At 41.2% G+C, this 24128-nt stretch overlaps 2 protein-coding genes across 2 annotated transcripts; one reads left to right on the top strand and one right to left on the bottom strand.

Annotated features, from left to right (window-relative positions):
• The first annotated feature begins 1559 nt into the window (after window positions 1–1559).
• dna2 (DNA replication helicase/nuclease 2) lies at window positions 1560–16293 on the top strand. Its single transcript, XM_088992727.1, has 25 exons — window positions 1560–1788; window positions 1984–2037; window positions 2518–3172; window positions 3267–3375; window positions 5481–5630; window positions 5747–5930; window positions 6118–6263; window positions 6501–6623; window positions 6721–6964; window positions 7297–7411; window positions 9434–9590; window positions 9679–9858; window positions 10113–10349; window positions 10452–10565; window positions 10638–10747; window positions 12121–12230; window positions 12304–12432; window positions 12516–12608; window positions 12727–12920; window positions 13650–13739; window positions 13869–14070; window positions 14184–14273; window positions 14351–14536; window positions 14621–14770; window positions 15897–16293. Exons 1-25 carry the CDS (start codon window positions 1759–1761, stop codon window positions 15945–15947), a joined length of 3903 nt encoding a protein of 1300 aa, XP_088848853.1. The 5' UTR covers window positions 1560–1758; the 3' UTR covers window positions 15948–16293.
• A 126-nt stretch (window positions 16294–16419) lies between these two features.
• Window positions 16420–23630, bottom strand: LOC148900770 (phenazine biosynthesis-like domain-containing protein 1). The gene is given in 9 exon segments (XM_088992728.1): window positions 16420–16838; window positions 16947–17150; window positions 20556–20647; window positions 21816–21904; window positions 21984–22013; window positions 22207–22316; window positions 22839–22937; window positions 23137–23233; window positions 23472–23630. Coding segments are annotated over 9 exon segments (918 nt in total). The 5' UTR covers window positions 23556–23630; the 3' UTR covers window positions 16420–16725.
• Window positions 23631–24128: the final 498 nt, after the last annotated feature.

The following is a 24128-nucleotide window of genomic DNA, read 5'->3' as shown; positions in this document are numbered from 1 at the left end:
ATGAAAATTGTAAAGAGCAGTACATTGGGGAGACTCAACAAATTCTCAAAAAAAGACTTTATCAACATCGCAGGGATAATACTAGTGGGCCTCAATCGGCAGTACATTTGCACCTAAAAGCTAGCAACCACTCATTTGACGACAATGAGGTTAAAATCTTAGCGAAAGAACATAGATGGTTTGAAAGGGGGGTAAAAGAGGCGATTCTTATAAAACAACAAAATCCTTCATTAAACCGGTCTGGTGGTGTGAGGTTCAATTTGGATCGTTCCTACAATAGCCTGCTCAGGCAAAACAGGTTAGGCAACTTTCGCAATGCTGATGAGGGTCGTTATGTTGATGAGGTGATGCCGGGGGGAGTGGGTGTAATAGGCCAATCGTTAGTCAGGAATGTAGGAACAATCAGTGGGGCAACAGGGGGGGGTCCCGCGCCCCCCCCAACCTGAGAGTAGGGACCTATCATAGCTGTGTCCGGCGCCACCAGGTCTGGACATTAGGGATATATAAATGGGGCCGATACGACCAGTCAAACTTTAGTTCGCTGACGAAGCCTCTTGGATAGGAGGCGAAACGTCCGAAACCTTCACTTTTGTACAGATGACGGCTGAAGAAACCTTCTCATCGATGGACCACTCCTGTACGACTGAGAGCTTACACAGACGTATGTACTTTGAATGTCATGTTTTTAGTGTATCGGTATAATACAAGATAATTAGAACATTTGCAATATCCCAAAGGGTGCCAAGGTGCTCGACTGGTTAACACACCATTTGCATTTTTATATTTCGGCTCCAACCTTCCTGCGTGGCGTTTGGAGGTGCTCCCCTCTACCTAAGTCGTTTTTTTTCTTCAGTCTCTCCAGTTTAACACTTTAAATTCGTCTGTGTGCCCTTTGTTAGGCTGGCAACCACTCCAAGGGTAACACCGTCAACTCTCCAAAGCACCTGGGACCCATGACCTCCGAGTCTTGAAGATAAATGGGCTTGATTATGGATGGATAACGCACCAACTTCATTAGAATTGGGTTTGTACCTGGACATATACACACACTTATAAAAACAGGACTTGAACTCACAACGTCTGCATTGTGAAGTCGGCGTGCTAACAACTCAACTACCAGGCTACCAATTCTCATCATCTTTGTCGTTATTATTATTATTATTATTATTATTATTATTATTATTATTATTATTATTATTATTATTATTATTATTATTATTATTATTATTGAAAATGTTGGAAATGTGTGCATTTTTGGAACGTGGAAAATAACTCCCTGCATGTCCTAAATTTTGTAAATACAGTACGTGGTTTGAATCGGTTGAGAAATGTAGAACGAGTACCACGTGATAAGTTGGAAGAAAAGAATACAAGAAAAAAATACAAATAATCCTACAAATTACTTGAACTATATATTTAATGTACTATGTATTCTTAATTAGCATGTTTTATTTGTGTATTCTGTATAGAGTTATGTTTGTTTGATTTGCTTATTCCTTTAAATTTTTTTAAACAGTTACCGGAAATACTAACGTAATTTCCGTTGCGCCAAACTCATATGTGGCGCGGTAAAGCAAACTCCACAATGTCAAATTTGGATAACACAAACTCATTCCGATAAGATTCCGTTTTGTTGAATCGCGTCGTCAATTAAAGTACGTTAAACAACGCCGACTGGAGTCATCGGACTTTAGCGATATCGGCTAACTTGCATGGAAATAGCCGTTTGTCCTATGTTGCGATCACGCTCGGAACAACATGAACAAAAACAAACTGAAGATTCCAAAGGTGAGATGACGTTGCCACTGTCAATATGATTTTCACACTTCTAGACGTGTGACTATATTCGTGTTTTGGCACCGCGTTACGAGTCACTCGCTTCTGCTCCTCTTCAGATTAATGCGTGGTCTGCAACAGCCTGCCTGGGTGATGCGAAACGAACATGCGCATTCTAAAACGGCAACTAATTTCTTTCTTTATCAGGTAACACCGAGAGGACAGAGAGACATCTCTACTTTCTTTACCCATGGAAAGAAGGTGCAGTACGCTGTTTTTGTACTGAAACATCAACACGAAATAATACGGATATTTATTTATTTATTTACGTTTTCCGTAACATTTTGAAGCTGTTGTGTTACCCTGAATGTCTGTCACTTCTATGAAGGATGCTGTGTTCGAAACCTGCAATTATTTATAGTCTTGGAATATTTAGCTTAAATGTATTTATTTGATTGAAATTATTTGTCGAACCACTCGTTCACTTTTTGTTGACACATATTTGACTGAATGTTAGTCATGTATGACTCTTGGTTGATCTTGTTAGGTCTGTCAAGTCACCGCTTTGATAAACACCAGTGAGCCACTTCTAACAGGAGTTGTATATGTACCATATGTACGGTATAGACAACCTCCATGATGGTACTGTACTTGATGTAGTGTGCCATGTTCTTCATTTTAGTGCAGAGACTTTTATGGGTTTGTGTCTTAGCAATAATAAAATGCACTTTCTGCTTTCAGGCTGTATCTACTAAATCACCAGGAAAAAGTTCTGTGCTGCAGGTCCAAAATGGAGGTGTCCTCCCCACTGAAGCGTACTCTCCATTAAAGAGGAGCATTCTCGGGGATGTTGAGAACTTTCTTCCCTCCTCTCCAGACCTGCTCCTGGTTCCAGAGACCCCAAGTAGTCAAATGTTACTTTCGCCCTCCAGAGGCCACATAGACCTTAGCCCTGAACCCAGGAGTGAATCACCGATTGTGTGGAAACCTGTCCACTTGTCCCCTGTCTGTCAAAGTCCCTGCACCATAGGTCTGAATGCAATGTCAGACAGTGAAAGGGGGAGCTCTGGCTTTTTCAAAAGGCTCGTCAGTCCACCCGAAGAGCGCCATGAAGCCAAGAGGCTCAGAACTGTTAACGTATTGGAACACAGCCCCGACAAAGAACAGAAATATGGGCGAGAGACTGTTTTTACAGCAATAATTGAGCACAAGATGGCAGAAAGCGACAGTGAGGCCGTCTGTGTGCATACGCCTGACGGGAGAGCCGACACACCTGCACCACAGACTCCTGTTGAGGAAGGACTGGGTGACTTTGTGGAGAAAGATCAGATGACTTTGGAATCTTCAGATGTGGTTCAGCAAGAACTGAAATCAGCCAATGAGAAGATAGCAAAAGGTGCATACTGCTACTTCAACTACTGATGTAGCAACAACATTGTTTTTAGTCAAGTTTTACTTGCAATAAGATGCTCTATTTTATGCTACATAAGGTGAAACTGTGACAACATCAGCATTTCCCAAACAAGAGGAATTGGAGGAGAGCTGGTTCACAGAGCAGATGGAATCAAGTGAATGTGTCTTCCCTAAGGTGAAACCCAGGTAATGCTCTACTTACGAACAGACCTGTTCCCCTGAAATTTAATGCACTGTCAAATTTTGGCCAGGTTTTCCTCTTTTTAATCAACTTTTGTATTTTTTATTTATTTTTTTGAACACTGCATCATGAGATTATCATTGTGAATGTCATCACATACGCTTTGATGGATCTCACAAGGCAATCACGACCAGTCACAGATGTCCATTATATCCAAACTTAATCACAGGATATGCTCTCATCATTTACAATCAATCAAGATACCGCATATTCTTAAAATACTGTGAATGTGTGTGTATTATTTATACACACACATCATATTTAATAAAATAGTGGCCTCTGATGTAAAAGTTTCCGTGCATCTTAACTGCACAAGTAGTGCAGTTAAGAATAGGTATTCATCTCAATACCTGAAGGCATTCATTTTCAACCACTGTGCCGCGGCACGTTAGTGTGCCGTGAGAGATCGTCAGGTGTGCCGTGAGAAATTAGCCGATGTCAGTTTTTTTAACATTTACAATTTTATAAAACATTAAGCATTTTCTGCAAATATATCATTGTCCGGTTTCCGTGCAATAAAGACTCGGAGGGTAATTAAATATTTGTCTGTGTGGCAACACATAGCTGATTACCTCCTTCCACCGAGACACCTAATGATACATGTGAGAAGTCATGGTCACACTCTAATATAAATAAATTGAGAAATTATATTGTAATTAAATCGTTCACTGCCAGACGTGCAAAAATTTTTCCACTCCAGTACCAGGGTTTTTCTTCATTGTCTCTCAAACAGAATATTGAGTTTTAACACTACATAAACATTCAATGCAGTGTAATAAACCTTAGATTCTCTTCTTTCGTCAGAAAAAAAAACAGTTAATTCCTAAATTTTATGGGCCTGTAGTTATGAGCTTGAAATGAGGACGGCTGTCCCAAATCCAATGCAATACATCCATATTGGTTTATATAGCGCTTTAACAACAGCTGAAGCTGGAACAAAGCGCTAACATGGAAAAAGGGAAATGCTAGCCCTTGTGAATAGGAAAAACATTGCCAGAGGCCATGGCCAGCGCTTTCTCGGCACCCAAACAATAAATAAGTTTGTGAATGTGTTAAATATAGTATACTGTTCAGAGTTTAAATTTAAAGGACGACCGACGTCTCCGGACAAGTCGTGTCCATAATTTGTAAAATGGCTTCAAATGACTTCTACTGAGCGTATTTTACAAAGACTCCACCGCATATAGCTATATTTTACGATTTACGTTGAATATTCCGGAAGTCTTGTTTTTGAGTTGGTGACGAGTCGTCACGTCACTGAAGGAACGACCCTGACCGAGAAAGGACACACTGTAGCAGTCCTTCCATCACGTCAATGCATTTTGCTGTACTTGTTTGGTCTGAAAACTTCATGTTGCACCAAAAAGAGGCAGAAGAGGGCGACAAAGCTCAGTGTAAGGAATTAATCAGCCTGTGGAAATGGGCTGATTAATTCCTTACACAGAGATTTGTCGCCAATTTCTGCCTCTTTTTTGGTGATACACCCCCCCCCCCTATTGCCTCAAATTGGCACGGAATAAATTATTTAATCGATTGCAAACATGTATGCTTTCCTCTTCAGAACTATTTGAATCAAATTCATAACTGGATGAGTAACAAGAAAGCATATTCTCCGACTCTGAAGCCATTGTTTTGATTCTCCAGCAAGGCAAGACGTCTTGGGGTGACGCCACGAACAAGGGGGCGGGACCTTCTGAAACTGGCCACTTCCGGGTTATTTTTTTTTGCAGATTTTGGACATTTTAAGTCATTTTTATTGGTGTTTTGCATTTCACTAAACATGTCATACTGCGTGTTTTGGGTATTTTAGATGCTATAAAACGTTTTTCTGATGACAGTTAGGAAACAAAAAAGTAATGTCGGTTTTCCTTTAATGGACATTTTGTTTTACATCAGACAAATTGCATTTATTTTATTGTAATCAATATTTTGGATGTAGAATATATTAATCAAATACAATATTTCATGTGAATTTATCAGAAATATGTTATCCAATGCTTTGTATAAAAAGATTACAGCTGACCGTCAGTGATGTTATTTTTCGCCGCAGTAAGTTACCAGATCACGTGATCCTCTGCGGCGGCCCAAACAACCGCTACTGGGTTTTAAACGTAGAGGAGAAGCCCAATCAAAAAATCCTGACCATCACACAGTTCAGATCTCTGCAACCCACCGAGACGTGTTTGCTGAAGGACGGATGGTAGGGCATCATCTGCTGTGCAAGAACGTTCACATTTCCTTTCTCCCGCCAAAAAAGTAATAATCACCATCATGGTGATTATTACTTTTTCTTATTTTATTTGTATTTTTTTTCAGGGAGATGACACCTGTTGAGCGTGGCGATGTGGTCCATCTCGAAGGCCGCGCTGATGCTGGAACCTGGGTGTTGGATCAAGAACAAGGCCTGCTGGTTTTACTTCCCGACTGTCTTGTGTCGGGCACCAGCATCTCCAGCTCCATCCGCTGTATGAGGCGGGCAGTGCTCGGGGAGATGTTTAAGGTCAGAAGTTATTTCGCTTTGGACGCAAAATCTTGAAATCCTGCACAATTTAGGTTTTTACGTTCTTCCCGGTCACCATATAAACATATGGTTGCCGTCTGAAGGACATTGCTAATTTTGAAAATACAGCACGATTGATTTGCCCTCTGCCATATTTTGTCCTCTGCTATTTTATTTGGGGAAGTAGAGTTTCAGCGCCTCCAAACAGATGCTGAACGGCACCATCATCCACCAAGTTTTCCAGAAAGCAGCCACAGCCAAAGAGTTCTCTCTGGATGCGTTGTCAAAAATGGCAGAGGATGCTCTTCAAAGTCCCCAACATCTTGGCGACATGTAAGTTGGGGATTTTTTTTTTTTTTGTGTCCCCGGCCAGCAGAAGTATAAAATGAGATGATAAAGGAAAGTCTCACTCTGTTGATTTATGATTATATTGTGCGTGCGTGTGTGTGTGTGTGTGTGTGTGTGTGTGTGTGTGTGTGTGTGTGTGTGTGTGTGTGTGTGTGTGTGTGTGTGTGTGTGTGTGTGTGTGTGTGTGTGTGTGTGTGTGTGTGTGTGTGTGTGTGTGTGTAGGTACAGTTTGGGTGTCACTCTGGAGGAGATGAAACAGGAGCTGTATGATTACCTGCCCTCAATGGAGCTCTGGGCAAAGGAATACCTTACTTCACCAACATCAAAAACCATCAATCTCAAAATGTAACATTTCTGATTTACAAGCATTTTCTCTCATTTATTTGTAAATGTCTTACTCCCTTTTTAAGTTTCTCTCTTTTTCTGGGGTTTGGGACTTCAGCCCGAGGAATGACGGGATCGCAGGCAAGACGCAGGACTCCGCAACCGCTAGCATTGCAGAGCTGGCTGACATCGAGGAGAATGTGTGGTCGCCTCGATTTGGTCTCAAAGGAAAGATGGACTTGACCACACAAGTTCGTATCCAAAGGACCCGAAACGTCAGTCACAATTCCTCTGAAGTGATGACCATCCCCTTGGAGTTGAAAACTGGGAGGGAGTCCAACTCAATAGAACATCGGAGTCAGGTTAGTAGAAACCATTTGGTAATGAAAAATACTGTGTGTTGTAATAGTTGCAGGAAAGATCGACATGTATCTGGAACTTGTCCATATAAGGGCAGTTGCGCAGTATTTGTCACATAGAAACTTCGGCAATAAAGACAGAGATTGGGGATTTTTGACATCTAATCTCACTCACTCTCCAGAGAGATGAAGCACTCATTGCTTCAAATGTGAGGAAGAAAACCTCTTCTTCTAGTTTAACTTTTTTTAAGTGTGAAGAGCAGGTGTGACCATACTTGTGTAGATTGTATTCTGGGCGTTGCAAAAAGATCACGTCAAGTCTTGTCTTTCCCAAGGTGATTCTGTACACTCTGATGACATTGGAGAGGTACAATACTGCGGCCGGCTTCCTGCTTTACCTGAAGACTGGAAAACTGCATCCTGTTGTGGCCAGCCACATGGACCACAGAGGTACATGCTCCTCCACCGAGCTGGAATGGCCCCAATGGCTCACAAGTTGTGTCCATAATTAGTAAAATCACTTCAAATGACTTCTACTGAGCGTATTTTACAAAGATTCCACCGCATATAGCTATATTTTACGTTTTAAGACTCGTGCTGAATATTCAGGAAGTCTTGTTTTTGAGTTGGGGACGATACATACCGTGACGTCACGGTAGGTATGGTCACTGACCGAGAAAGTGACACACAATGCATTTTGGGTACTTTGTTTCGTCTGAAAGCTTCATGTTGATCCGTGTTGATGGAGAAATTGGAAGGAAAACACATAAATAACACCATAGTGAATTGTTGTGTGTTGCACCAAGACGACTATTTGATACTTGCTGACACGAATTCCCAGCAGACAAATCAGCCCATTTCCAACGGAGCTTGGGCGCCATCTTCTGCATTTTCTGGGACGCTACATTGGATTCCTGACGCCTCAAAATGAGACAGAGGGACTTCTTTAATCGATTGCAAACATGTATGCTTTCCTCTTCAGAACTATTTGAATCATATTCATAACTGGATGAGTAACAAGAATGCATCTTCTCTGAATCTGAAGCCATTGTTTTGATTCTCGAGGAAGGCAAGACGTCTTGGCGTGACGTTACGGACAAGGGGGCGGGACCTTCTGAAACTGAAACTTTCGGAGGTCATTTTGTGGCAGTTTTGGGACACTTTAAGTCATTTTTATTGGTGTTTTGCATTTGACTAAAAATATCAGCCTGCGTGTTTTGGGTATTTTAGATGCTATAAAACGTTTTTCTGATGTCAGTTAGGAAGCAAAAAAATGGTGTTGGTTGTCCTTTAACCCGTCACATCTTGGTGCACAGTAATCACACGCAGATTATGGAAGGTTCAGAGTAGTTTTTTTACTCAATTATACCATAGCCTACCTGCCAACTACTCCGGTTTTGCCGTAATGAGTACGGAATTCATTATCCCATTCCGATTTACGGTTTATTAATAAAAATTACGGTTTCCAATAAAAACAATAAGTCAAAAATCATCAAAATAGTAAATACCCAACGTTCATTCAAAACACAAGATCGCCAAGGATCATATCGAAATTTAGAACAGGCGATCGGCACAGTTCCAGGTGTTACCTTCCTTTCGATGGATTGCGCATGCTACAGGTCATTCCTGGAATCAAGAGTCAAGAGTTAGCATCGTTTTTATCATTGCCATGGAATGGCATCTGCTGGAGAAAAAGCAACAAAAAGTGTGAAATCTAAAAAAAAAGACAGTCGTTTCATGAGGAATACTCCCACGCCTTCTCAGGAGTTATACTTCAGTCAAGAAAAGGTGAATTTTAATGATAATGTTAATGTGGATGTCTTTCAAATTTTAGTTTCTCTGTAACTATTTTGTCAACCCATAAGAAAGTAGGCGAGATGTGCATATTTGAAGTTACCAACAATGTTTTACAGCTCATTGTTCTTTCCAAACAAGATTGATTATTAAATGTTTGGTTGATTGTAAAATATTTCTGTTTTGTTTTCTAATAAAATAGTAGTAAACATGATATTTTCATGATTGACAAGTTGAAATAGTGTATTGGTATTTTTGTCACAAGTATATCCTTGATATTGATCAACATTTGTATGTTTTTTTAAGTCTAATTTTAAGTAGCTGTAATGATAAAAATCATTTGGCTTCAGACCTTGACAGCCTGACCAGGACTTTGTCCTGGACCGACCGAGGCTTGTAGCCCCTGGACCCCAGCGTATTACTGGTCTTTTCTGGTTTCAGACGTTGGCAGCTATGCCATAGCTGTGGCGCAAAGGGATGTTGGGGGTGGCTGGTCTGTTTCTCCATCCTCTCTTTCTTTAGTAAAGGGGACATTGTATGCGCATGTTCCTCTGCCTGTAAATGACTTAAGCAGAGATCCCAACTATGATTGATAAATGTGGGTGGATGCATGTATGTTACAAAATGTCTGAAAGCAATTTTTTAAAACCATTCTTTCCATATTTTTGTTCTTTATAGAATTGCTGAGACTGAGGAACACCATGATTCATTACGTCCACAACTCTGTGCAGAAGGGTGTGAGGGGAAGTCGCCTGGCCAGACTTCCTGACATGGTGACGGACAAAAACACCTGCCATTATTGCGCTCAAAGGAGAAACTGTGCTCTGTATGAAAGGTACGGCTGTACACGTTTTCAAATCCTAATATGTTCCTCTCCGTTTATCTTGAATGACCGTCGTTGTCTTCCTTCGCCTGTTCACCAGGGTATTGGAAGGCCCGTCCACAGATATCAGCGACGACCTGATCCAGCTGGAGACGGCTCACTTGGCAGCGACACACTTGGACTATTTCGCCCACTGGTTGTTGCTCTGTAATCTCGAGACCGCCAGCATGGAGGCCAAGAATAGGCGAAAGCATGTTTGGCTCCAGACGCCCGAGGAAAGGTAACAAAAGCTCCTGTTACGTCCGGTCATTTAAATAGCAAGTTTCGTGCAAATGAATTAACACATTACAAAGCATCAATAGATAACAAGCAAGAGTAATTTCAACGGTACAACAACGGTAATTTCAAAATTGAATAACTTCTCTGTCCAAAAAAAAAATCTTGCAAAGAAAGAAATACCACATCATCTGCTGGATGGCTATTATTTGATTATGACTGGCGTTTTGGGTGATCTCCTGATAACTTGCCTCCTAGCGAGAAGAAAGGAAGTTGCATCGGGAACCTGCAGCTGATTGGCTCTGGAAGCGTCCACGGGGAGGGCCTTTTCCTTCATCGTTTCCAGCGAGCTAACGACACGCACGATTTAAGCAGTTGCGGCCTGGCCAGTGGGGATCGCATTGTCCTTAGCGACCAGAGAGGTCGTTTCATTGCCTTGGCAACAGGCTACGTCTGCGACATAACCAAAACATCCATTAGCTGTACATTAGACAGGTGAGGTCAGATCTAAAAATGCATCGGCATACTTACTTGACTTGTCTATTTTTCCACGATGTGTTGTTGCCTGGTCCCCATTCCAATAAAAATCTGTCGCAGGGAAGTGTCGAAGCTCAGTGAGGAAGTGTTTCGATTGGATATAGATGAAGGAGTGAATAGCCTCAGCACTCATCTCACCAACCTCTCCAAGCTGATGGAAAACAGTCACGACGGGTAGATTTTCGGCTTTTTGCCATCCTTCTAACTTGTTTCCTGAAACTGTCGCAAATTGTTCAATTTGCGCAGTGATCGTCTGAGGAAGTTGGTGGTCGATCAGCGTTCACCGGAATTTATTTCCAATCTCAGTGACGTTCTACCTAGAGAGGCCAAAGATACGGTGGCAAACATCCTCAAAGGTCTGTTTATCGTTTTAGTGCTGCTTTTCAGTATTTTTTGTTTCATCCTTATTAACTCATTCATAGCCAGACGATGTACAAAAATGTGTCCACACCAATGCCATGGTTTTTTGTCATTTTCACTCAAATTCCAGGACCCACAAAATATTGCCATATTTTGTCCTCTGCTAATATATCATAATAAAAAGAGTTAATTCCTAAGTTATATGGCTCTGGAGTGCAAGTTCGGGCTGCTGTACAAAAAGCAAATGCTGCCCCCTCGTGGGAAGGAAAAACATTGCCAGAGGTCTGACCAGCTCTTTATCGGCACCCCCCACAAGAAATTCGGGAATGGCGCTTCACGTCATATTTTCAATTCCCGAATAAATTCCAGAATGGCAGTGAATGAGTTAAAAACATTGTTCGGTAGATGATAGCATAGGTTAAAATAAAATGTTTGTTTTGCAAGGAGGAATAAAATATATAATAATAATAATAATAATAATTCAGTTCAGATCAGTATGGGGGGGCAAGGTTATGGATAGCTTTCAATGTATAAAGAAGAATTTTAAAATTGATTCTATATTTGGAAATGAAAAACATTTCGAGATCAGATCTTTCCCGATCAGCTAGAAATCATGCAATCGGCTCCAATTTCCGTCTTATTTTCCTTTCGGATTTTCTCTTCAAGGGGTCGCCACAGCGAATCACTGTCCTCCATCTTCAGAGGTTTGATTCACATGATTGTTTTGGCCAAGCTTTTACGTCGGATGCCCTTCCTGACACAACCCTCTGTATTTATCTGGGCTTGGGACCAGAACAAGGAAACACTGGCTCATGTCTCCTTGTGGCTACAGAACAAGCAACTCTATGAACTTAATAAAGATGAAGATGCTCGATTAAAAAGGCAATGACAGCAAGGATAATAGTTATTGGCAACATTCACATAAAGTAAAACTACTCACCATTTGATGACAAGTGCAACTGTGAAAAGGGAAGAAATTCAATTCTTTGAAATTAATTTGATGCAGATTGAGTGTTTGGGCCAAATCATTTCATCTTAAGTCCCAGTCTCATCTTCAGCATCCTCGGTTTGAACCCCTGGTGATCCTTTTGAATGCCAATTTTCAGTGTCAATCTATCCAAATTCTGAAAAATTGAATGAAAGGCTTCTTTTTTTGTGCGACAACTTAAAAGCTTGATCTGTTGCGCCTTACACTTCTGGCTTTTTGACTTGCAAGTCTTTTTTTTTCAACAATTCTGTCACATTTCTTGTGTTTACTAATGTTATAATGCCCTACATTTGTAGTACATTTGCTGCCCCATAGGGGCAGCAAATTGCTGCCCACCAGCAAATGTACTGTATGTGATTTAACCATGCATGAATATTGCAGGTCTCAACAAGCCCCAGAAACAGGCCATGAAGAAGGTGTTGCTGTCGAAAGATTACACACTGATCGTCGGCATGCCTGGCACTGGCAAAACCACCACCATCTGCACACTGGTATCCTTACGAATCCACTTTGGAATCAGGACCAATACCTCGCCAGTGTTCCAATCGCTTCTCTTGCTTGCAGGTTCGCATCTTACACGCGTGTGGCTTCAGCGTCTTGCTGACCAGCTACACACACTCTGCTGTTGACAACATCCTGTTGAAGCTTAAGCGCTTCAAAATTGGCTTCCTGCGTCTGGGCCAAGGGCAGAAGGTTGGCTGCACTACCGTTGGACTTGTACAAAATTCTTTGACTAAAATGTTTGTCAGAAAGATAAGTTTTTTTCCTCTCCGCAGATCCATTCGAGTATCATTCCATACACAGAGGAAAGCATCAGGAGAAATGAAGTTCACACACTGTCAGAACTGGAACAGTTTTATAACAAGGAGGTTCAATTTTGATTTTTTTTTTCTCGTTTCTCGGTATTGGTGAGCTTTATGCTTCACACTGAGGTCCTGTTCGAAGCTCTTTTAAATGTTTTTTTGTTTTGTCTTTCCCCTCTTTTAGCTGGTCGTGGGGACAACTTGTATGGGCATCAAGCATCCCATTTTCACAAGAAGGCGCTTTGATTTCTGCATCGTGGATGAAGCGTCGCAGATCAGTCAACCCATCTGCTTGGGCCCGCTGTTCTACGCCAACCGGTTTGTTCTGGTTGGCGACCACCAGCAGCTGCCCCCGATAGTGCATCATCATGAAGCAAGGTAACAACCGCCACCTTTATTGTGCACTTTGTCTCACTACCATCATCATTTATTATTAATGGAATTGGATTAGCCTATATTAGTCTAGCAGTGGATACATGAACATTTCACGGCAGCAAAGTTATAGAAGGAAGAGGAAAGGAAGAAGTAGAAAAACAAAATATAGGAGCTGCTGGAAAGGCAGCCACTCTCGCGGCGCCATCTTGAAGTCAAAAGAAGAATAAAAAAACTAAGTAATTTGACAACACAGACACACTCATTCAATCTTAAGCACTTTCTGTCATGTTTTGTGTTTGGGTCATTTATAATCGCACAATCACCCCAGCGCTGTCCAACGATGACAGTCAAATTGCACCAACATTCCTCCCATTCAAAAATGGTGCTGGGATATCCATGCTGCCGAAAAGGCGCAACCGCTCAGCACAGTCTCCTCCTTGATGAATGCCGTGGCCCAAAATGCTGAAAAACAATCCATATCCGTTCCACATGACGCACAACAATACAAAGTGACAAAAGAAAACACAAAAACAACAAAAAAAAGCACGGCTCGTGAGAGCACTTGCTAATGGCTAACTGCTTGGGTGCCATCTTGGTCTTCCTAATAAACTAGAATATAGCGAAGTCAATGGGTGAAATATCAGAGGTGCAATTCAAAAATTGAAAGTAAAAATGAATACTCTGGACATCTTCTACCAGTTTGTAATATTCTGTATTGTCCTTTTTCAACAGATCACTCGGGATGGATGAGAGTCTTTTCAAGCGACTCGAGCGCCACAGTGAAGCTGTGGTCCACCTCAACCTCCAGTACCGCATGAACAGGTACGTCTTGCCGCTAGCCTGGAACATTCAACCAAAGTCAGCATTGTTTTAATCTGTTATCTTCAAAGAAAAGAAAATATGGCCAAAGTTCTTCACACTACAAGTCCACCTGACTGAGTTTCTTTCCAGGCAAATCATGTCCCTGAGTAATTGTCTGATGTATGACGGTCGCTTGGAGTGCGGCTCAGAGAGGACCGCGTCGGCTATGCTCTCCCTACCTTCTCTGACGTCTGTCCAGTCAGAGCTCATTTCACTTCCTGACGCGGATCTGGCGTGGATACAGGCCGCTTTGTTACCTAGCAAATCTGTTTGCTTCCTGGATTGCTCAATGGTATGTTGGAAATAAGCCTCACTTATAGTTGAGATGCCGCGCAGCGAGGCCGCACAATGTCCGACACAGCAGAAGCTATCAAGTATGTTCAAAGATGGCTTCTCTCCTGGAAGGTGCCGGCTTTGGAGTCTTTGGCACAAGGAGGCATAAGCAATCCCACCGAGGCGACCATCGTCCACCTCCTCCTATCACTGTTGATAAAAGTATGCATATCGCGTGACGCTTCGGCTCACTTAGCCCTTCTTTCTACCGAACCTGGTTTCCCATTTCTCGCTCTTAGGCCGGCTGTAAGGCCAGCGATATCGGTGTCATCGCCCCATACAGACAACAACTGAAGAGCATCTCGGCTCTGCTGCGTTCGTCCGCTTTTAGCGGCGTGGAGGTGAACACGGTGGACAAATACCAAGGACGGGACAAGAGTGTCATTCTGCTCTCTTTCGTCAGGAGTACACCGGAAGAAGAAAACGTATGGATTTGGTACAACTTTAATGCCAATGGAGACGACCTGCTCTGCTAGTAGCTGACCTGTTGTTTTTTTTTTGCTTTCAAGCTAGGAGAGCTGCTGAAGGATTGGCGCCGCCTGAATGTTGCCATCACCAGAGCCAAACACAAACTGCTCATGGTGGGTTCTGCATCCACGCTCAGACGATACAGCCCCGTAGAGAAACTACTCAGTCATCTGGAGCAAGAGAACATGATATCCTTTGTCATCTGAGAACATCTTGTTTGGTTGAAATTGGATTGGATTCGCCTTTATTAGTCGCAGAGTGGAGACATTTACATTTCACAGCAGCAAAGTGATGAAAGGGAAAGGAAATGAAGAAGTAGAAACAAAAACACAGGAGCCGTTGGAAAGGCAGCCACTCTCGAGGCGCCATCTTGAAGTCAAAACAACAAATAACTAAATAGCAAATAATGTGACACCACACAAAAGACACAGCTAGTCATTGAATCTTAAGCAATTTCTGCACCCTCTTTGTTGTATGAAGCAGTTCTCGATGAAAGACAGGATCAAAGTGTCCTTTTCACCAGTGGATCAGGGACGTTATGGTGAAATGTTCATGTCTGCTACAAGCTAAATGTTGAAAGCAAACATGAAGCTGTCGCATCCATTGACGAAAAGAGATCGTATCACATCTCCTGTCCCACGTAAATCCGCTTCGATTCCAAGCAGCAGCAGTTCCAACTTTTTGGGTATGTTCTTTGCCCGCCTGCGTTAACGTGCGAGACATTTGTCATCATTTTATGACTGAGCTCTGGAATTTATGTCTGGTAAGCTACTGCGCCACAAAAGCAGGCACAAATATTCTATTTTGTATAAGCCCAAACAATATTAATAAGACTTTTTGATTACTGCTATATTGATGCTCGCTTTTTTGTTTGGTGATTACAGTTCCCTCGTTTTAGGTCCTTGAGATCAAAATGTTCCCATTATCAAGGCTATTCATCCTCTCAATGTTCTCATATTAGATTGTGTTTCTGAGAAAAAGGCATAAATACACATTAAACCTTTTTTTTTGGTCATGATTTTGATGATATCCATGATCAAATAGTTCATCAGATTGTTCATAGGGACTTTACATGGTAAATGATCATTCCAAGTGACCACTTGTCAATTATGTTTCACCATCAGGGCTGGCTGGGGGGAGCATATGATATTAGGCTGCCGGCAATTTCAAACTCGGAAACAACTTCACTGATTGCACATGATGCAGAACATGCAGGATTTGTCCTTCTCCAACAGGGAGTAGAAAAGAAACACAACGTTGTAATTTGAAGTGTCCACTCTTCCTGCTGTCTTTCACCTCCTTAACTAACCACACATAATCCAGCTCCCTCCGTCAGCGCACAAAGCCTTACCACTGATGTTCCTGTGATCACATCTACATCAGCAGCAACTGAAGAAAACCTCGTCATCGCAGTCTAGCAACCCGGATGACTTCACAGGATCACTAATACATATTCATTTGCTCTAATGATCAAACACTCCTTTGGCAATGTCGATATATTTATGCTCCAGGTGATGTATCATTCGTGGGTTTTTAGTCAAATAATTTAAGGACGTTTTTTTAATCTTTGCCTCATTTTACGTATATGACCTCTGTTTATGTGCCATTATTTCATACTTGAATACATTTGAATTAGACATACTCCTTTGTTAACCTGTGATCATTTCGCAATTGTTGTAATGTGCAGTATACTGAATTATTTAAATTATTAAAAATGCTGCAGATGAACAGCCACTTTCCTGTTTCGATCAAATGAACTATTTTGAGTCGCACAAGTCATGAGAGCAGGGATTTGAGGATACTACTGCAGATGCTATACAAGAGAAAGAAGAGCAACAAGAGCTTTTACTTCAACTTTATGGTTGAATCAGTCAAACAGTTCATGTGATGATGACCAAACTGCCTTTACAATGTCATTCTCCAAATTAATTATTTAACAAACATGTAGTTTTTACATTTTGGACCATTTTAGTATTATTGTATCATCAATGACTTTATATGTGCTAGTTTCTTTTCCTTTTTTGTGTAGCCTATTGGAATAATAAAATTTGCAATGTACATATGTGTGAATTTTTGTATAAACATTGAATTGTACAGCAGAATACAATCGTGCCTTAGGAGTAAAGGCGCTCTTATCGGCAGGTGTCTACAGTGTGATTGTTCCCTGCAGCACGGTGACGCTCTTCCCTGCTATATTGAGTCTTCCGTCATCTCTCACTTCAAGCTGCAGCTCGCCACCTCGCTCGGAACACTGGAACGCTACATCAGGTTGGAGAAAAAGGTAACATCAACACGCTGAAATGATTGTGACTGCAATGCAAAAGCAAGACTTGAATATTGTGAAAGAACTTTTGTTAAATTAATGACCGAGCATTTTCTTCTTTCCCAGTTCTTTGGACCAGTAGCTAGCCAGGACTGTGTGTGCAGAACCTACAAGTGCAAGGAAAAAAAAGTGTCGGCTATCATGACAGCTCCACGTTGGTGAATACTAGTCAGGATCCTCCGGAATTCCGTTCCAGGGGGCAAAATATCGGGAATAGAAGTCATATCTTGACTGGCAATCTGGAGATCCTTCAGTCAAGCATACAAGTAATTATGTTGAGAAAATTAGATTGTATCCTCATTTTATGTAATGCTATAATACTGAACTGATCTGGCAACCTAGCCACGACGGGACATCACGTGACTTGACAGCGATAAAAGCCAGTTTGTGGGTATATGTTTTGGACTTCTCGTACGACGATGAACGCAGTGGTTGCTGTCTGTGCTTCGGCAAATAAATATCCTACTTGTATGATCTAAACAGGAGGACCTTCTCGACTCTTTATTCTCCCAAATGCATCGCGAAAGCGCTGAAGATCTCAACAGGTTATGGGCCCAGGAGACGTTTGAGAGATAAAGTGAAGCCAGAAGTGTATCCAGACTTGAAAGAGCGGTGAGCAAACGAGGCTATCGCTAACCGGCTAAACAGCGGTCAAGATGGATCAAGGAAGGGCAAGCAGGCACCTTCGACTGGCATTCGACGGAGATGAAGATAAGTACGAGATATGGGAAACAAAAATGCTCGGACATTTTCATTTATTGGGACTAAAGAAGACCGTGCTAAGCGAGCCGGCGACGAGTTCCGATATGGCTACGGATGCAGAGAAAAATGCCGATGCGTATGCCGAATTGATAAATATGCTTGATGACAAGAGCCTCTCACTAATAATGAGAGATGCACCTGATGATGGAAGAAAATCTTTGAAGATATTGAGAGAATATTATGCCGGGAAAGGAAAACCGCGGATAATAAATCTGTACACCACGCTCACGTCGCTTCAAAAGAGGAACGATGAAAGTGTTACAGACTATATCATCAAAGCCGAAACCGCCATCACAGCACTCCGAAATGCAGGTGAAACTTTGGGAGATGGACTACTTGTTGCCATGGTATTAAAAGGACTACCAGCAAGTTTCAAGCCATTCACAATCCATGTAGCGCATTCAAATGATGAAATCAAGTTTGCAGATTTCAAGACGAAGCTACGGAGTTTTGAAGCCACTGAGAAATTGAACACTGAGTCAGGGGACAGTGTGATGAAGACACAGGGTCGGAGTGGACGACAAACCACCAAAACCAACACCCGTGACCAGCACAGTGATGACACAAGCATAGTGTGTTTCAAGTGTGGTATCAAAGGCCACATAGCAAGAGAATGTCGACAGAAGACATGGTGCAGTCATTGCAAAAGCAAGACACATAAAGACGCAACGTGCAGGCGTAAGGACAAGGACAGACGAGATGACGCCAGTAAAGCGTCAGAAGACGGCGACACCGACATCGTGCTCAAGATGAAGGACGGCGAGGCCAGATCCAGGGAGCAGTTGGGTCGCGACATCACAGAGAGAGGATTGATGGTGGACACAGGAGCCACTTCGCATATCATCACTGATGTGAACATGTTCAAGAATTTCGACAGCACGTTCAAACCGGAAAGACACCGCGTGGAGCTGGCGGACGGCACACAATGCAGCGGAGTCGCACATAAAAGGGGAGATGCTGAGGTCTCTTTGATTGGCATCAAAGGACAAAGACATAAAGCAACGCTGAGAGACGCTTTATACATTCCTTCATACCCCCAAGACATTTTCTCTGTAAAGAAGGCAACCACCAATGGTGCAACAGTGATATTTAAAGAAGGTAAAAATTCACTGATTACGAAAGGTGGGACAAAATATGGTATACATGTGTATGGAAAGTTGTACTATTTGCATATTGAGAAAGAGACACAGATAAATGAAACAGATGAAAACACATATTATGGCATGAGATTACAGCCTAAGACTAGTGAGGTCTTTCAGGAGCCTAATAAAAGAGCCCAAGAGTCATGTGTACAAGACAGGGATGCACGCAAAAGTGCAGTCACAGAGCCAAATGAACATAACCTCACACGACAAAGTGACACAAATGATGAACCTGAAAATAGAAGGTATCCTACTAGGGAAAGAAAGAAACCTAGTCACTTTGATGATTTTGTGATTGAGTACAGCGATAACGATGGGGCACACACCACAGTAGACTACTGTTACAGAGCTGTGTGTGGTGTTCCGCAAACATATGCAGAGGCAATGAGATCAAATAATTCTCAAGAATGGGCAAAAGCTATGGATGAGGAAATTCAGTCATTAAATGACAACACATTTACTGCAACAACCCTACCAGCGGGCAAGAAAACAGTGGGGGGTAAATGGGTATATGCTATCAAACGTGATGTAGATGTCAGAGACAAATATAAAGCACGATTTGTAGCAAAGGGCAAGAGCCAGGTGGAAAACATAGACTATGGAGAGACATTTTCACCAACAGCCAATCAAACAGGTATAAGAGTGGTGCTTCAAAAAGCAACTCTGGAAAATGGAGAAAAGAATGATGGTCTAGTTTACAAAATAGAAAAATCACTTTACGGTTTCAAGCAATCTGGCCGAAACGGGAACAAGGTCTTACATGATTATTTAACCGATAATGAGTATAAGCAAAACCCAGGTGATTATTGTATGTATGCCAAAGAGTCAAGAAGTGACAAGGTAATCAAAATCATATGGGATGGTGATTTCATTATTGATGACTACCAAACAATTGTGTTTAAATGTGAAATGTGTAAGACAGAGTTCACATGTGTAAGACAGAGTTCACATTGTTCTGTTTATCTTGGTTTACATTACAGCAAACTGAGTATAAGTGGGGGTGTTGAGAAAGTTAGATTGTATCCTCATTTTATGTAATGCTGTAATGGAGAGGATGACAACACTTGATGCTGTTAAATAAAGAATGCATACCTACGAACGACACCGGTTTTGCCGTAATGAGTACGGTTTTCATTATCCCATTCCGGGTTACGGTTTATTAATGAAAATTACGGTTTGCAATCATCAAAATAGTAAATATCCAACATTCATTCAAAACACAAGTTCGCTAAAGATCATATCTAAATTCAGAACAGGTGATCGGCACAGGGCCAGCTGTTAGCTTCCTTTAGATTAATTGTGCGTGCGATGGGCAGGGGTGAGAATTTTCCGCCGATTGGCAGATTTCCGACTTTTTCAGACCAAAATGACCACTCTCGAGAAAAGCACAAATCTGTTGAGATAATTTCGGGGATGGTAGGGTACGGGCAGTGTTCCGATCACCCGCCTTCCGCGGAATCTCGGTTGGCGTGTGTGTGGGAGGGGGGATTCCACGTTAGAATCCAAGTCCTGGCACAAGCACGAAAATCATATACTGTATGAGCTCCTCGTAGTGTAAATATTTGAATTGAATTGGAACTCCTTGGGTTGTGTCATCGTATCTAACCTGGCTGGGAGTCTATTTATAAACCATGCTGGACACAGACAGCACCATTCCACATCATATCAAAATTAAATTACAGTGAGTCATGATTTGATTTATAGATCGTAAATGTGAGGTCAGGTTTAGGGATATACCAGTAACAGTACCTTTCACAGTGATTATTACACCTTTGACCTGTCCGCTCTCGTCGCTGCTTCGTAGGGCTTCAGGGTTGACTTTGAGACTGCTGAGGACTGACCTGGATGTGGAGACTTGGTTGGAGGTCCTTTGATATGCACCGCACCAGATATACATTGATATTCAGTAATATCAGTTGGAAGAGATGTTTGGCAGTGACGTGCGGTGAGGTTCATGGCTGGTGAGGCACTGACGTCATCATAGTCAGTTTTACAAACATATGAACTCTTCAGAGTAGTTTATTCACCATTTGATTGGCAACAGTTAACATGTTTTGTTTAAAATATGTCAGCATTCTTTATATAAACTGTAGCATAGAAAAAAAATTAAAAATACATTATTATCGTGTTATCTTTACTTATAAATTAAGTCCATGCGCCGCTCCTTCTGAAGAAAGGCATCAATACCTTCTTTGTAGAAGCCTTCCTTATCTTTCTTCAGTTTTAAAAGTCTCTCTATTTCTTTCATTAGATATGTAATCCTCCATTCTGAAATTAAGGCCAAGCAACACGAAAAAATGACTGGATGGTTGCACTTAACTTGCTAACTGTTTACTGTAGCTTCCTCTCACTAATTCTATTATTCTGCAGCCGAGGAGGCGCAAGAATAATCTCTAATCACCAGCGCCCCCTGTCATGAGGCAGGAGAACTGTGTGCCTCAACTAGGCACACAGTTTTGATATAAATAAAATAAAATAATCACTGTTGTACAGTGTTTATAATGTAAAGTGACTCTACATTATATACACCAGCTAAACTGTAGAAATTTAGTTCATATACGAAAAGTGTTTGAACACTTTAATAGCGATATGCAGAGGCACATCAATGTGGTCTCACTGCAGAGCAAGCCAGCACACTTAGCATAGTGATTGTGCAATCCTTGGTGAGGCTCAGCCGGCTGCTGCCTCACCGCTCGTCTCTACTTAGTGTTTGAACGGTAAATGTGAAAATTCAGCGATTTTGAAAAAAAAAATCCAAAAATGGTGAAGTTAAATGGAAAAGAACTTTAAGGTACAAATCACTCAATCAATATAACTGTTTAATTTATGTTTTCATTTGATATTTCCATGATGACAGGTGAGGCACGGCCTCACCTGCCTCCCCTGACTGCACGTCACTGATGTTTGGCTACTTCATCAAGATATGAAACAGTTTTATATGGATGTTCCTTAATATTGACTTTTAGTTTGGTTTACAATGTCTATGTGTGTGAAAGAGAGAAGTGAGACCTGCCACAGGTATCTGCCAGTCTCAGCAGTAGTTTCTGAGTGTTGGAACTCAGATAAACATCCTGGACTGGGTGATCTCCTACTGAGGCCTGAGGAAAAATCACAATTGAGGAGTGGAAAAAAAACCTAAACCCCACAATTTGAGATTTGTTGATTTTTTTAACTCACCTTAATGAGGTCTCTAAAATGCTCAGGGGCCTTAAAAATGTAAAAAAAAAAAAAAACGTTTGTACAGTATTAGCATTTGATCTTTTCATCAGATATGAAAAATTGCGCACAAATGATTTCCTGCTACCTTCCCTGAAATTTCTTGTAGAATCTGTGAGACGACTATATTTTTTTATTCATCATCCATTCTTTGAATTCACAAATTTCTTTTCTAAGATTGTACCTGCTTGGTGGGTGGGTTGAGGGGAAAATCCATCACTAAATTCTCACCCTCCTGTACAACAGACAGATCTCCACTCCTAGTTTCAAATACCACAGCGGAATTCACATTTTCTGAATGGTAAAAACAACAATAAAAACACATTGATTCAAAACGAAAGTAATATTGGTGTTATTGGATGTTGTTTTTGTTTTTTTTCATGCCAAGGATCAGCTCTTTATAAATAATTAAGGTATGTGTTGCTACTGTAAGCGCTGAAAGTTGTCCAGTGCTTGAGTGTATCACTACTGTATTGTGTAAGTGTGTTTGATGCAAACACATATTGTGGTTCTTCTTTTCCTTTCGCCTTTCCCTTGAAGGGAAAGCGAATCAGTGTCCTCCATCTTCAGAGGTTTGATTCACATGTTTGGTTTGGCCAAGCTTTGACGTCGGATGCCCTTCCTGGCACAACCCTCTGTATTTATCCGCGCTTGGGACCGCACAATAAGACACTGGCTTATGTCCCCTTGTAGCTACAGAACAAGCAACTCTATGAACTTAATATAGAAACACAAAATGGTCATCAGCACAGCAACATTCAAGCAAAGCAAAACTATACTCATGCATATTGTGCTTAAGTAGACAAAGTATCTTACGTTTGTGTTTGAAGAGCACAGCAGCAGAGGCCAGAGTGGCATGACCGCAAAGGTTGACCTCAGTGGTCGGTGTGAACCAACGGAGACTGAACCTTGAATCTGCCCAACAAAAAATATATAGTAGTATATATATAAGCAGACCTAATTCATAAAGTTTACAAATGTTACAGAAGAGACTAATTTCAAGCACAGATTACATTGTTTTTCTATTGAATACAGAATGCCAAAATTCACACTTTTCATTATTTTTTATATTGTTTTGAGAGTGCAATCAAATAAGTACTGTATTGCATCTGACCCTTTGTGAAATCCTCAGAAGGCTTGATCGTGATGAAGACCGTTTCCGATAAATTCATCTCTGCTGCTATCTTCTGATACACTTCATCACGCATCTCCTGAAAAAAAATGGCACAATTGTTGCACAAAACCAAACTAGCGCACAAAACCAAACTAGCGCACAAAACCAAACTATAACACGTGCGTAGCACATGCCGGGTTATTTGAATTTGAATTTTTCTGAGACACATTTTCTCGTTGAATAGTTCAATAACGATTGAATAACCTCATTTGGGTCTTTTTTTAATTATCCAAAATCAAAATAACATTTTCTTTTAGCTGCGTCTTGCTACTCACGTGTTTTAAAAGACAAACAGCTGCTGGGTTCCCCTTCAATGGTAAATTAGTAAAGGCATCCACGATAAAAATTGGAATCTCCATTTCTGAAAGTGCAAAACAGCCTTTTGGGGACTTTGACCCAGACAGTTTAGCCTCAGAGGATTGCCACCAGCACGCACAAAGTGCATCCCAACTATTTAATCATTTTCTTATTGCCCTCTATGACTATTTTTAAAATCCTATCGAACTAACTTAGACACACGGTTTACTTTACAAAAAAATCTAGGCACACCGATAAACAAAAAAATGTTTAAAAAGTGTATGCACACTGAGATAAGGACATGTCTGTCTCCTGGACACGCGGTCATCTTTATTTGGATTTTTTTTAAAATAAATGTCAGTTGTATAATAAAATCATACTTAAAATTAAACATTTTCAACTGTACACAAACAATACAGTACATCTCTATGAAATGAGAAAAAATACAATAAAGCAGAAACTCAATAGACACAAATCAGGGCCAATAAATTCAAATTACCTATACTTTTTGCTCTCGTGTTGATTTAAGTTTTTGATGTTTGAAATTCAGTAAAATACAGTATTGAGTAATCTTGATTTCAGGAATGTATACAGTTGAGTTAGAAGTAACGCGAGGACACAGCGGGGTGGTGAAG

Source organism: Hippocampus bargibanti, linkage group LG03, assembly GCF_051943395.1.
Source record: "Hippocampus bargibanti isolate YZ-2025 linkage group LG03, ASM5194339v1, whole genome shotgun sequence".
NCBI classification, from domain to species: Eukaryota; Metazoa; Chordata; class Actinopteri; order Syngnathiformes; family Syngnathidae; genus Hippocampus; species Hippocampus bargibanti.
Note: the sequence above shows the minus strand (reverse complement) of the source record. Positions and strands in the feature narration are given on the sequence as shown.